The 15,173-nt window shown below is 37.5% G+C and overlaps 1 protein-coding gene across 1 annotated transcript in view; it reads right to left on the bottom strand.

The window, feature by feature from the left end:
• Positions 1-15,173, bottom strand: part of LOC106907229 (zeta-sarcoglycan-like) — a 206,551-nt gene that overhangs the window by 78,884 nt on the left and 112,494 nt on the right. The window contains exon 4 of the mRNA XM_088009819.1: positions 1,429-1,516. Coding sequence (XP_087865945.1) covers positions 1,429-1,516 — 88 coding nt within the window. The remainder of the gene's footprint in view (positions 1-1,428; positions 1,517-15,173) is intronic.

Here is a 15,173-nt window from a genome sequence, read left to right as displayed (position 1 = left end):
ACGATGTTTGCACATTGCAGCTCGCTATTGATGAAACAGTTTCTTGCGTGCCCGGTTTTGACTGAAATGTAGGCTGAAGTGCGGCTATGCGAGTGCATAAGTTTTGCTTCCTTGCAAATATGAATTCAAATCTATTCTGTTAAAGTTAAAACAGAATCTCAATAAGCCACAACTAGTGAAACACGGTCGACTGAAGCCGACTGCCAGGCCCAATACTTTTAAAAAACAGACTAGCTCTAGTGTCTGCAGAGAAAGCACATAATGCTTAAGGCACACACACAAGAGCTGGAATACTTTTCTTGCAGAGAGAAGAGGCTTTAGCGAGTAGTGAGCTATAAGGGATTTCAAAACTTGCGTAAGAGAAAAACTATATACAGCGTCTGGCCTGCCGATGGTAATAGAGCGGCTATTCATGGTTTGTCATGTTTACATCAAAATGAAAATTTCGGTTCCGGAAACAGAAAACACCATTCATGTCACCTGGCTGTCAGACTGTTATTGTAGCTCTCCTTTTCTGCGAGATTTGATGTTTATGTGTGGCCAACAGCTACAGTCTGGTTTGAGCAAAGATATGTTTTACTACAAAACAACAACAACAAACAAAACAACCATCTGTTCGAGGGCATTTTTGACATGATTATTTTGTTTATAATGATTTCTCCAACGTGTTCAGTGAGTCAAGTTTTGAAAATGTACAGCAAGTCACATCAGAACCTTAAATCTAAAAGTGTTTCGGTGAAGCAGAGAACTTTATGTCCAAGAGAGCGAAATATACACGTGTTGTTTCTAGAAATGGCCATCCGTACTACAGGTTCACTGATGCTTTGCAAAACAGTCATTGATCAGGGTTTACCATTTTTATCTTTATTTGCACAATTCACATTAGCCCTCTTGTCACATCTAAAGCTCAAAAATATTTGGATCTACTTTTTTTTTGTTCAGAAAATGTTAAGACTTAAACTTGGGAAGGAGATTTCCCTGCACTGGTCAGAAGTCAAAGCAAAAATGAAAATGCAGACGAGGAAAATTCCCCAAAGTTAAAGATACTTGCATCAACACAAGTTTGCATTTTTGATGCGAAAATGTGCAACAACTACACATTTTTGCATAACGTAACAAATGTGAAAATACATGATGCATTAAAAAGATGTAGTAAGGTCACTAAAATAAGTGTAATACACCATAGAAGCTTGCCTTGAAAGCATGATTTTATAAAAAGAAAAAAAAGTGAGCTGGATAGCTAATGACAATAGATAGCTTCACTGTCAAAATGGAGGGGGAAGCATTTAACTTTCAACTAGAAGAATACTTTAAATTTTAATGTTTTAACAAAAAAACACACAAAAAAAAACAACAGGTGAGCTGAACCTCATTTAGAGGGAAAACAGCATGTGAGGAGTGTGTGTGTGTGTGACAAGTGTGTCTTACCCACGGTGAGCTGACCAGTCAGTTGTCCCTGATCATTTCTAGCGTTGACCGTCACGTTTCTGTCTGACTGGAGAATCAGTGGACTGTCCTGTAGAGGGCAGGAGACAGAGGAAAGAGGAACATCTAAATATTTACTGCCTTTACTGAAACGAGGCAGTACAGCTTCCATTAAAACGTAGGTGAAAAGTTAATTAAGCACAATGAAACATGATGTCTGCCTGGCACACATAAATAGTTGCTAAAAAGCTTCTCCTTGGACACGTTTCACAGTTTAACATGTAGTAAAATCCCCATTCTAACTATACACCATTATAAGGAGATTTTAAAAAAAAAAACGTGTATATTTTGTCCTGAGGCCTAAATTACCACAAGAACATTTAATAACTGTGTTTAAACCCATTCATTAATTTGCATGTACAGCAATGTTTGAATTATTAAACACTTGATTCCACATGTAGAGAGAGAAATTGCCAAAGGCATCATTTTTTTGGGAAACAAAACCCCCGTCAATATCTTCCAGAAGGAAGTACAACACTCTATGAGTGATCAGCACCCCATAAACGTGACGAGCTAATAATCAAGCACATTTTTTCTGCTCAGGTTCCTTTCACTCTTCATTACATGAGATATAAACTATTACAAACAGTCAACTAGAAGTCAAAGTTTTAAGTCTTTTGTCATTTTGTTTCAAACTCCAGTCACCATCTTTACTCGAAGGTCCCACTGCAGGATTTGAGGATCACTAAAAGGAAATGATATTTCAATTGTTGCTCTGTAAAAAATCCATCTAAACTTTGCCTATTTAATATGGATATGGATAAGACATCCACATATTCAGTGGGAATCTGGATTGGTGTCCTTTTATTTCAACTTTGTGATCAAGTAATTCCTTAAATTACTTGAGGAATCATTTACCAGTGATTGATGACCGTTGGTAAATGGTGCTAAGTGGTACCTGGAAATCTTTATCAAACTATTACATTTTTATTTCACCAGATTCTAAGAGAGAAACTTTGACAAAGTTCATCTGTACTGAGAATTTCTGGGCTACTCGTACAAAAATCAGGCTGAATCGTGTTTGTGTTGCAGATTGGAAGAGCAAACGACTGACCGAACTTTACCAAGGCAAAGGATTCAATGTTCTGTAAGGTCTTTATTTGTGTATCAAATAAATTACCTTGAAATTTCTCTTTAAAAAAGACTAGTACTGCTGCTGCTGCCTGAAAGTTGAAAAGAGTCGCCTTTTTCCAAGCTTTATGTAACCTTGGCTCGCGTATGAATCCATTTCTAACCCAAATCCCCTAACAAATAATGCAAAAACTCTCAACTTTTTAAGAAAGGCCAGAAAAAAAATCAAAAATATTTGCCCATATTGGGGCAAAAATAACTTGAAATTCAGAAAATTAGGCTTATGTTTAAAATATACTGTATAAAAACATTTTACCTCTTTACCATTTGATGGTGAAGCTCGACATTAATTTTAGCCAGGGCGGAGCAAACTTTCTCCTTAAGTATTTTCTCCGTTTCTTCTTTTCTTTGGATACTGCAGTCACTTCAGTCGATATCCAATTACTTTGTAAAACAAACGGCGTTTGAAATTGCAGCCACTGCCGCCCATTCACACCTGATTCCCTCTGTTCTGCAAACCCAACAAACTTGGGAACCAGTCTGCATTATTTTCTTTTTTTAAAGTGTGTCCACAAAAAAGCCATTCGCTTTAAACCTAAATGATATAACAGCAGCCAAGACTTTAACCTCCACTCTTCTCCACACTGATTGAGCCCGTTTTAGTTTCATGAACTACGGTCCAAAAGCTGTGCGGGTTCGCTGACCCTACTTGGTGCATCCGTCTACTTGAAGGGTTTTGTTTCGTCTTCTCCTGTTTCGTTGTGTCTGACATATGTTTTTTTTCTTTTTCATTATAATTCTCTTCTCTCTCCCCTCCTCGTTTTCCTTTTTTAAATTACTTATTTGTTTTGACTGCATAAAATGAGCAGCTCACAGGTGACCCAATTTCCCTCTTGATTTCCCCGTACTAATATCTCGCCGGATTCCCGTCTGAATTTTAAACGAGAATAGTGTTCAATTTGAAAACTCGTTGATCCGTTGAAATTGAGAAATCCTTACTTTCCCTCGCCTTTTCCATCCTCTTCACTTTCCCTTTTCTCATACTTAGTGATGTTGTTTTGCTATGGATGAATATTTATTATTTTGCAGCCTGCTTATGCTTTTTTGTTTTAAATGTCAAACCTGTCTGGACTCTATTTTGGAGCGTCGTGGGGCGGGGGGAGGGACTTCTGCGACAAGGGTCAAAAATGCAAAAAAATGAACTGCTTGGCAAGTATATTGTGCACATGTGAGTTTGAAAAGCAAAAACAAAACCAAAAAACACAAGATGCAAATAAGCATTGACCACTAAAAGTCCAAAGGTGTGAAAGAAGTCCTGCCTGTGCGTTTATACACACACATTTGACAAAAATGAAACTATAGTGTAAAACCGCCATTGTCTTTTTAAAACTGCATGTTTCCAGTAGTGGTGTGTTGTCCTTCCAGTTTGTTAAAATTGACTCCACAATGCAACGGATAACATCTTGATTCCTGCTCTGTGTGCATGAACAGACCTGAAGCCACATTTGTCCATTTGTTACACATTTGACATGCGCCAAATGTGTAACATGTGGATGACAAATCATACTTTATTGAGTAATAACTAGCTTATGGGTTGGAGTTACCAACTAAAAAAACAGAGTTACATCGATTGTACAGTTTGTAGGAGATAAAAAAAAAAAAAAATCTACCGAATACAAATCATTTCCATTGAACGATAAAACTGTATAAACGTTTTACCCTGCAAAAACAAAAATACAAAATATTTGCACTAGTTTCTCGTGAAAATATCTTAGTACACTTCAATAAGACAAAACCGACTCACAAGTAACTTTTCAGCACCATATAGGAGCTTGTTAAGTGAATAATCCCTTAATGTTGATGACAATGAACTTGCTCCACTGACAGATTATTTCACTTAGTTGGGAAAAATGTCTTGCTGTACTAATCGTGTTGTGACTGGGTGGAAAAAAAAGAACCGCAGTAGGAGCCTCCTGCAGTCTGCACCACCTCGTTTTCCCTTGTACAGGAACGTAGCCAAAATAACAGCACTGACGCCTTTGATTTGCAAAACTGAAGATTTTGTTGGCTGATGTGCTGAAACAATCGTGGTTTAATTAAACAGAAACACCAAAGTTATAGAGCTTCAAAAGTGATTGAGCATACAGTTAGAATATGCTGCCCAATGAGGCCTGTTTGTCAGATTAAAAGCATCTTTTGAAAATGACAATCCTTAAGTCGATATCCAACATACTTTAATAAAGCCCCCATGTAGATGTAATCTTTTTCTTTCCTCCATTAGCTGTAAGCTAAATTTCTACCACGTTGTCAGAGATAAAGGCGTGAGAACATCAGTCCGTGTGTAATTAATGTGCATAAAGTGTTCCACATGGACCACTTTTCAGTCAGAACTTCCCTCGTGCCTTTCTGGTAAAATCATTAAAGCTTGTGAGTGACAGCAGCTGCGCTGGGAATTCGGCCACAATAAAACGATGTTTGTGAGCAAAGACATCAAGAAGGAATTAACAAGGGAGAAATTCATTTAGAACAATTTCTTGTTGAGCGTAAACTGGCAGGACACTGGCTGCGCCACGGCAGCTCGAGAGCGATGGCGGCGGAACGACTGCTTTGCTGCTCCGGTCCTTATCTGAACGAACAAAGAAACGGAGCGGTTTGAAGTGCTTTGCAAATGGAGCCGGGGTCCGAAAACGAGCAATTGATGTAGCTTAATGTGGCTTAAGTTTGTCAAAAACCCAATTAATTTTAAGGTATTCAACGTTCAACAAATCCTTTGATATTCGATTCTTGGGCAGCTGTTATGAAATACCGACTGTTACTAATTTAGTCATGTCAGCACAATGTTTCCACCGTGGGAATCTGATTAGAATATCCTGGGAATTATTGTAAAATTGTTTTGATAGAGAATTATTACAGTGCTGTTGCACATCTGTCCCTTAGATCGGATAGTTACTATTGTACCAGTGCAACTGTCTGCATTCAGAGTTTTTGCCTCGTTTTTGTGTTGCACAACTTCACAATAATAGAAATTTAAACATTTTGCAAATACAGAAATAAACTAGAAACATAATTGTTCCTATTGGTTTAATTTTCTATTTCTATCCATAGATAAACCAATTTGATTCAATATATGAACTAATAAAAGAACAAAAAATGCAAACTATGCAGAGGATGTCTTTTTATCGTCACAATAAATTTACATAGACTTTCATTCATTTCTAATGCTTTAACCTGACTCTAAACCTAACCATTACTAGTTCATGCCTAACCCTAAATCTAACCCAAACGCAATTAAAAACCTAGTCCTAAGCTTTACCCATATCCCCAAAAGCAGCACGTCCTCTTATGGGCCCCATAAGGGGCCGTCGGTCCCCACTACGTAGCACGTGTTACAAAAATGGCCCTTACACTGTATCAGATGCAAGACCACACACACACACACACACACACATCATGCTGACACAACATGCACCAGTGCACCATTAATTCAGTTAATAGTTTAATTTCACTTTGATTATCAATACAGGCACAGGGCTGCCAGCCTGAGGTAGCCACTGTAATTAGTCAGGTAATAATGAGCTGGACTGATGGCTCATCATCATCAGAGCCTCCAGACAGACGTTCTGATGGGCCCTAAAAACAGAGTTCAGCTCAACCTTGTCGTTTGGTGCCATTACGTGACACCTGCCACACCAACAGTTTTCAATTTTTTTCTTTTTTTTTTTTTTGTCTAGACTTGACGCTCACACATAATGTCAGTATTTTCTGTTTTCAGGTTGTTGTTGTGTTTTTGTTAGCCAGAGCAAGAGGGTTCGATCACTTTTATCTGTCACTTTAATATATTGTATTTTCTTTACCTTCTACTTTATGGTATCAAACAAGGATCAACTTTTAGTTTTATGCTTCACTAATCTTACCAAACATGGAGAAACATCTAGTTTTATCAGATCAAGAATCCAGGAAAACCCCGACTAGTTAATAATTTCTTATTCTTCCTAAACATGGGGAACTGATATAAATATACTTTTACCTTTTAGCAAGCTTTTTACACTTTTATTTCTCTCTTGCTTTGCTTTTGTTATTTTATTCAGCAACTTTCAATTGCATTGTTGCTGAAAATGTGCTATATAAATAAAATTACCTTACCTTTACCTGACCCTAATTAATATGATATTATGATTTGCTATTTGTTTTAAAGCCCTAAGTTTAATTCGGTAAACATTTAAATGTAGGACGAGCATAAAAAGAAAAGTTGTGTCAAAACAAAATTAAATCTAGGTTTACAAATAGGTGAGCAGTAAATACCTCCATGCACATCTGAACGTCTGGTCCCTCTCTTATGGTTCTTTATTTAGTTTAAATTGGGTCAAGTGGATGAGAAATGAATGATTCATTTAGTGAAGGAGTTGAAAAAGACTGGGGAAGTTGTTTCAGTTTATTGGTCCTGTCAAATACTGTGCAAGTTCGAACAGAATACCAATCAAACAGTGTGTGATAAACTACCTCGGGGGCTCCTCTATTCCACATTCGACTTTAATTCAGCTAATTAGCAAGGACTGTTAAATAAGTGATGTGTTTGTTAGTGTATGGGGCTAATTTGTTGTTTTCGGTCCCTACAGCCATATAACAACAGAAAATAAACCGCCGTGCCCAGGAGTGCCGTCTCTGGGTAGTTGGATTTAATATGTTTAAGCGTCTTAATGTGCAGTCGGAGCCTTGATCATCGATTTAACAAGACATTAGCGTGCTTTATCTTTTTTTTTTTTTGTTGTTGTTGTGAACAATTTTGAGATTGACTGATGGCGTTAAAACCTAAAGGTGGCAGCCAGGATAGGAGTTCGGGAAGTTATGTGTAATGTCATAGTCTGTCTGCAATAAATGCACAATAAAATACGGCAACTTGGGAAGGAACGTGACTTATGTTCTCATTTGCTAAAATTTTAGATGCCATTGTCAGAAATAGATGCAGAACCAACTGAAATGCTAAAGGCCAAGTGGCCAAGCAGACACCGTGTGGATTTGTTGGCTTGTGGATATTTAGAACATTTTTGGAAAGGAGTTGTAAAATTTAATTTCATACTTAAAGTGAATCAGTTCATTCCAGTAATTTAATAATATGCTATAAATAATAATAATAAAATAATAATAATAATAAAAGTGCTCTTAATTGCAGTAATAATCATGTAGAGAAAATTGTCAGAATAGCCATTTGATCTAAAAAGGAAAAAAACAGAGATTACCATTATATTTGATAAATTCTATATTTATAGATTTTAATCAAATAGGTGGGCTCAGAAATATTGTTCAAGGGAAGTCTTAAGTACCATTGTTTCTTCACAATGCCCATCAAATTATTATTGGCAGTCTAGAGTTGTGCTTTCAGTTTAAAGACCCTTGCTTCCACGACAAATTATATATATATATATATATATATATATATATATATATATATATATATATATATATATATATATATCCCAGGAACAACATCAGACATCTCAGTCCAGAAATGTGCAGTTCTAGGCACAGCCAAGATACTGCGCAGAACCCTCAAGCTCCCAGGCCTCTGGTAGAGGACCCGAGCTCAGAGGATGAAAGAGACCACCCACGGAGGGTGAGAGGGGAATTTTTTTTTTTTTTATATATACATAGCTCAAAAAAATAAAGGGAACACTCAAATAACACATCCTAGATCTGAATGAATGAAATATTCTCATTGAATACTTTGTTCTGTACAAAGTTGAATGTGCTGACAACAAAATCACACAAAAATCATCAATGGAAATCAAATTTATTAACCAATGGAGGCCTGAATTTGGAGCCACACACAAAATTAAAGTGAAATGTTCCCTTTATTTTTTGAGCAGTATATATATATATATATTTCTTTGAAACCTTCTGATATTTTTCAACAGTCCAAAAGAGCAACTTCACTGAGCTCAAGCACGACGCAGAGCAAGCAAGGCGCTACATCAGAAATACACAGCAGAAGACAGGATGGGGACAAAACTTATGCTTTTAAAACTAATAAACAAATCAAGTACAAACTAAATGTTCCATTTTACTGGGGGAAATGAGTGACCAGTGCACAGAAATAAACAGCACTTGGTAGAGACTCCAGGTGGAAGCGGGTGGTGGAGGTCAGCAGGGGCCTCCCAGCTCCACGGCTGTGGGGGATAAATCTTCAGGAGGGAAAAGGGAAATGGAGGCGAGGCCAAAGATTTGCTTTGCAGAAAGACTCACACCAAAGACATACAAGAAATATATGTAAAGAAGCTGCCACACCGGCCCTCCGCATTTCAGTTTTGTTATAATGAACGATGCGTCAGGAACGCAATTTTTTATTTTTATGGTCAGCAAGTTGCCTATTTATTTATTTATTTACTTATTTAACATCTTGATGTATGAATTTTGCTTTAGCCCCAGTTAATATTACATTGTCATTTGAAAGAAAGCTCATTCCTATTCATTTCAGTTATAACAAACTGCTTTTCTCTAAAAATAGTTTTCCTAAAGGGCTTTTAATGTTGTTTTTTTTCTGTTTAATTTTGCATTTATCTTAGTGTCTTTATCATTAGTGTATTTTTAATGTGAAATAAAATGTAAGCACTTAACTGTCAACAATCATTCACAGGGAAGGCAATAAATCACAATTCAGACATATTTTACCACAGATTTAATCATGTGTATTAGTGTACTTGAACACGCCTTATCCATGCCACCCCTACACACGTTAATAAATCACACATTTCTGTTTAGAATATTTTTAGAATCCATAACAAATCGCAGTCACACCAGGGAAAAGATAAACATGCCCTCTGGGATATATATTTTTAAGTTTTCTGTGTCCAAGCTGCTGATGGATGTTGGAAGATGGTGTGCCGCTCTGATGTCTTCGATTCTGATGACAAATCTCAGTTTTATGTTTGATTTTTACAGGATTCAAAATGTTTTGGGCATTTTTTATTTTATTTTATTTGCAAAGCTCAAAATGTTTCCATTTACAGCTGAATTGACATCCCATCATGTGGCTGCTGTACAGCTTTATTCTTCATTTTCTATACAGACCTTTTCATTAACTTGTCTCCTCTACAAGCGGAGGGCAGTCCGTTTCATCCAAGGAAGACAAATCAGATTAAAGTAAAAGGTAGAAATAAGTGGCATCACGAAGCTGAAGGTTTCAATCTCCACCACTCACCATGTCAAGGGACAACAAAAATGTTTCCAAGTTTATTGATCGACTAAAAGTTATTCTTTAAACTCCTAACTTTAGAGAAAATGTGAAGTTGTTAAAGCTACACCATGTAACTTTTACAAAAATGTTTTTTTTGAACATATTTGTTAAAAAATGAAAGTTTAATATGGAAAATAATCTGAAAAAAAAAATAGAGCTCCTCTGCCTTTGCCCTGTTACACCCTTTCTTTAGAAACTACCAATCTGAGCCAAGGGAAGGGTCTTAGCACCGTCAATCAACCTTAGCGTTGCTAATATCCTCCTGCTTGCTCTCTGCTATGCTAAAGCTGGTTCATCACAACAGATACCTGAAGCATGACCACCAATCACGATGTAATGGTAGGTTGTTTCTCCGCCATTAGCACATTTACCAACATGCACATGAGGATGATTGACGGCGCTGAGACCCTCCTCCCAGCTGAGATTGTGTTTTGTTTTTTTGTTTGTTTTTGTTTTAAAGACAGCAATAGTAACTCAGGGAGGAAGTGGAAGAGCTCAGTCTTTTCACAGATTATCTGTCTCATGCCATCCTGTCACAACATGGTGACACTTCATTATGCAAAGAAAAGAAAAAAGAAAAAAAAATTTGAAAATTACCCACTGCGGCTTTAAGGCATTTGAATTTTCATTTAGCAGCAGTTTTGACCCAAAGGAAATATCGTCTTACATATTGTTTGTATGTAACAGAGACAATGAATATTTAGAAAGGCTCAATATGTTTCAGTTTTTAAATCTCGTCTTATTTATCCAGTTTCCCCCCACTTATTTATCTAGTGGAGAAAAAAAATTACAGTAGGGTTAGGTTATAAAACAATATACAAAACTAAACATTTCATGGAGGACATGTTCCATGGACTAAAATACACCAGCATATTTTTAGATGCGTCTCTTCCAGGACAACCGATTCAAACGACTGCATAACCTCCTCTGCACGCCGTCAAGTTCTGCAGAAGCCTGTCAGTCACCCACTTCAAGTCAGGTGTGTGTCACAGAAGGGAAACGCATAACACACACAGGGCAGTGGTCCCCGAGGACCAGAACTGAGAAACACTGGGTTAGTCCAGCATCTGAAAAATGAAAGTGTATGACAACAGCCAATATCCCAAAACAAACCCAGAGCTACCTGAGCTGATAAACCCGGAAAGGAGAGAATTATTCAGAGAAGCAGCAAAGCGTCTCACAGTAACTCTAGATGAGCTGTAGAGACCCTCGGCTCAGGTGAGCGAACGCTTCAACACAACCGCTATAACTTGTGCTCCCAGTAAATACGGCCCTTATGGTGGAGTTTATTACTATATCTGTGGTGATGAGACCTAAACGTTTGAGGTTGGAAGGCCTCTTTACCATCACCCTCATCTCTAGCTGCCTTCACATACTGTAAACTGAAACCTGCCATGTTTGTATTTTTGGGGTGAACTGTGTGGAAGTATGAGATGTTTATCCAGAACCAGTACCGGCTCGCTCAGAGTGCCGCTCATGCAAGGACCACCACTGGTAACATGACTGATCTAGTTGAATCTAGACGTTTTAATTACATTTTATGTATGATTAAACAAGCATAATTGAGGAATTAAAACATTTTTATTTCTTTTAGCCTAATCTGCAGCAGCGGGGAAACTTTAGCGTCTGAATGCGAAACCCGAACCGAGGCCTTAATCAAAGCTCCTCCAGGCTTCTTTGTGTCATTTTCTGGCAGTTCCGCATATCTTTTTGGGTTGTTAGTGTCTCATTACCGTGACAGGGATTTCCCTATTTTGGGTCCTTTCTTGAATGTTTAACCATGTAATGAAATCCCCAGTTGAGTAACTGCCATCGTAATTACCGAGAGTGATTCACATGGCCTGGGCAGGAGAGGTAGGTGGCGGATTCTTCTGATAGCAACACGTAGCGCAAAAATGACACGCGAGACTTGCTCACAAAGATAATGGCCAAGAGTGGATGAAACAAGAGGGAATTGGTGTAAAGTTTGGTAGATAAGGATAAAAAATGATCCATCTGTGGAAAATGGTAGTGTAAAAAGCTAGCCAACAGATATGAGAGGAGAAAGAAATACAGTGTTTAATGTCAAGTCGATAGGAGGCTAAAAAGGCTAAAAACAAAAATTAAAGAGTCGAACAGAAAAGACAAAGATGGCAACTTCTGTGATTTACACGACAATGAGAAAAGAGATGGTGTGAATGTAACCTGTGACAGGAGTAAGATAAGAATAGGCTCGACAAATTGAACATTGGCACAGTTTAAAAAAAAATACAGCAAAGAAAAGAACAAGTTAATCTTACTAATGATGGGGATAAGCCTGGTAGAGCTCACCCAGAAATACGCAACCAGAGTCACAAGGAAGGTAAAAGCTATCCTGACCCAAAGCACCATCTTCATCACCATTACACGCCGCTGCCTTCTGCTCACGGATACATGGCAATTAAATGCAACACAAAACAGTAAAAATGTTCATTAATCATTTGAGATGAGCCCAATCAAACTGTGGTTGCATATGATTGGACCGTGTGTTACATGGATGTTGTGTTGTACCACAACTACTGTAAATTTTTAAATATGTTCATCTGCAATCATTCTTGCCGTCTGAAATGCAAATTGTTCCTTAGGGACAATAAAGTTGAATCTAATCTATTTTGAAAACTGAAAAATGCACAAAAGGAAGCAAAGGTTTCTTCTCCGTTAATCTGAGTGATGATGACGAAGCCCCAACCCGTCTGTCCCTGAGCCGTTCTGTCACTCAGGAACGAAACTACAAGATACTGAAACTCAACTGGATTTGGAAAAGACTTTTGGAAGCGTATTATGAAACCACCTGTTAGAGCAGAATATTGGAAGTATTATTATTGCTAAGTTGATGCCCTTTCAAACACAAAGCCACACTTTGATTTTCAGTAGTAAGTTACCTTTGTAGGATTTTCACAGGGACTAACCCGAGTCTTTTCAGATGCTTTCTAAAGCTGGAAGTTATGATCATAATTTAAGGGGAGAAAACTGAAATATGTAGTGACCTTACAAAATATATGTATGTTTTACAAGTAAAGACACATCAAGAATGTGGTTTCCCTCGGAGTGATGTGCAAATGTAAACCTCCATGATTCATCATTTCCACTTCTGATCTTTCAGTTAGTTAGTATATAACTGTATAAATGTAACATAAAAATATGCAGAATTTTATTCAGCCATAGCGTAAAGTTCTCCTGTAACCCTACCGTGTCTCTGCCTTTCACTTCAAAAGGCATAGAAAAACATCGTGCTAAAGCAAAACAACCCTCTGGAAGTTCCTGACTCCAGATTTGACCTTGTAGTACAAACAGGTTGCTAAGATTTTTAGTTGATCCTTAAACAAATAAAAGGAGAGGGTGACATCCCAACATACGTAGCACACTCAGCCGATACCACAGAGTGCTTTGGATTAAACACGCATTTCAGACATGACAGCAGATGATGTTCCACAAAACGCCTTTCATTTCCTCATGTTGATACCTAAGTGAGTATTCAATATGGAAGCCTTCATGGGAAGACAGCAAAAAGTGACAGTGACAGTGGTTGTGTGTATTGTGTTGTTATCTGGCTTGTGCGTCTCGGTGTCGCCGCCGTGACGGACTAGCGACTTTTCTGGGAAAGATCTCATATGTAGACGTCTGGGCAGGATCCTGCCTCCCGACCAGACCTCCTAAATCACATTGAGCAGGTAAAGAAATGAGTCTCTGAGCTGCCGTGGCAATCAAACTCTGATCTTAGAGCAGCGGTAAATCTGGCCCCACAGGAATCTCGCAGATTAGAATTTCTACTTTTCAGAAAGTTCGATATTAAAGCTATATTTTTAAGACTTCAGTTGAGAAGCTCCTCAGGATTTGGCCTACAAGTGCGTCTTAAATCATTGCCATCTCATAACGTGTTGGGACGAAAGTGGGCAACAGTCACATTTTGACAATTTTCAGTTTAATCCGTTTTCTGTTTAATTTTGGTTAATAATACATTTATTTTGCATTTACTGTGAATGCTGTGGTCTATTTAAAGAGGAAAATTAACACATGGCCAGCACTTGATTGGATTTAATTGTGAAACGAGCCAAAATGGCAGCTACTGCACCAGTGAAATGGTTACTTGTGATTTAGTGAACCAAGAATTTTGATGTGAAAGAAATAAAATCTAACTTATCCAGATTCATATGGTTGTTCTTACTTATAAAAAGTCATTTATCTGCATTAGAGTTCACCCAAGATATGACACTTCCAAAGACACAGCAGGGGACAAATGCTAAAAGTGAAGGAACACTAAAACAACTAATAAATCAGGGCGAGTTGCTGAGCAAAGAGATGAATGGAATCACTTTGCGATGATGGCACGAGGATAAAAGGCTGTAAAAAAAAAAGATGAATGATTAAAGCAGAGAAAAGGACAAACAGAAAACTATTTAAAGATTCCTAAAGTTTAAACTGTAGCCGAGTTAGAAAATTTCTTCAAGAGAACATTGTCCACAGATGCAATGAAGATAGCTCAGAAAGATGGTCTGTGCAGGAGGAGTTAATGCATTCTCTGAATATAAAGTACAAAGTCACATTCCTTTCATCTTTCTGTAGATTTTTTCCCCATCCTTGCTGTTCCTTGATCTCTATTTTAAGTGTCCTTTAAAAGAAAAGAGAAAAAAAAAAGAAACACTGACGAGTCCATGCTTATTTACACACTTGCTGTATCTTGCTTTGATCTTCATCCAGTGCTCAGATCTTAATCTGACTTTCTTCTGCTCCATTACTTGTTTCAAACATTTACACTCCGTTCTACATCTGCAAGATCTGAGTGAGGACATTTACAGTGCAACACAGGGCAAATAAGCCAAGCAGGTGAAAGTGGCTCTTTAAAGAATATAGCAGTTTAATCTAATCAATGATGAGTACATGAGTATGGATCATGTTCACTCTCTGAACTTATTTTGCCATAATGTATTTCTGCATCTGTGTGTGCATATTCTGCTATTGTCTAGGGATGCTAAGCCCTTTCTTCTGTCTTCTAACTATAAAGCAGTGGTATATCAATGAGTTTCAGACCCTGTCTCCACTGTACAGGCTTCAATTGCATAAAGAGAGCTTTGTAGCCAAGTTTTTATAGTTTTCTCTTTTACCCCAAGATTTCAGACAATGTTTGAGGTTTCACATTAATCAGAACAACACAGACATGTCGAAAATAGTCCTTACAAATGTAGAAATCTGATATTGAACTGGTTTACAGGGGATTTAGGCAAATTAGTTAAATTATTTAAACCTGAATGTTTCAATTAATTTATAATAAAAATAAAAATGAAACTCGCAGAGCGAACAGCATCCACAAATGATACATTTCTACTACAGATGTGGGAAAAGTCAAACACATATCTTCTGTCTTATCAAA

Source organism: Poecilia mexicana, unplaced genomic scaffold, assembly GCF_051168715.1.
Source record: "Poecilia mexicana isolate PSO_F unplaced genomic scaffold, ASM5116871v1 scaffold_2, whole genome shotgun sequence".
Classification (NCBI taxonomy): Eukaryota; Metazoa; Chordata; class Actinopteri; order Cyprinodontiformes; family Poeciliidae; genus Poecilia; species Poecilia mexicana.
This window is presented reverse-complemented; position numbering and strand designations above follow the sequence as displayed.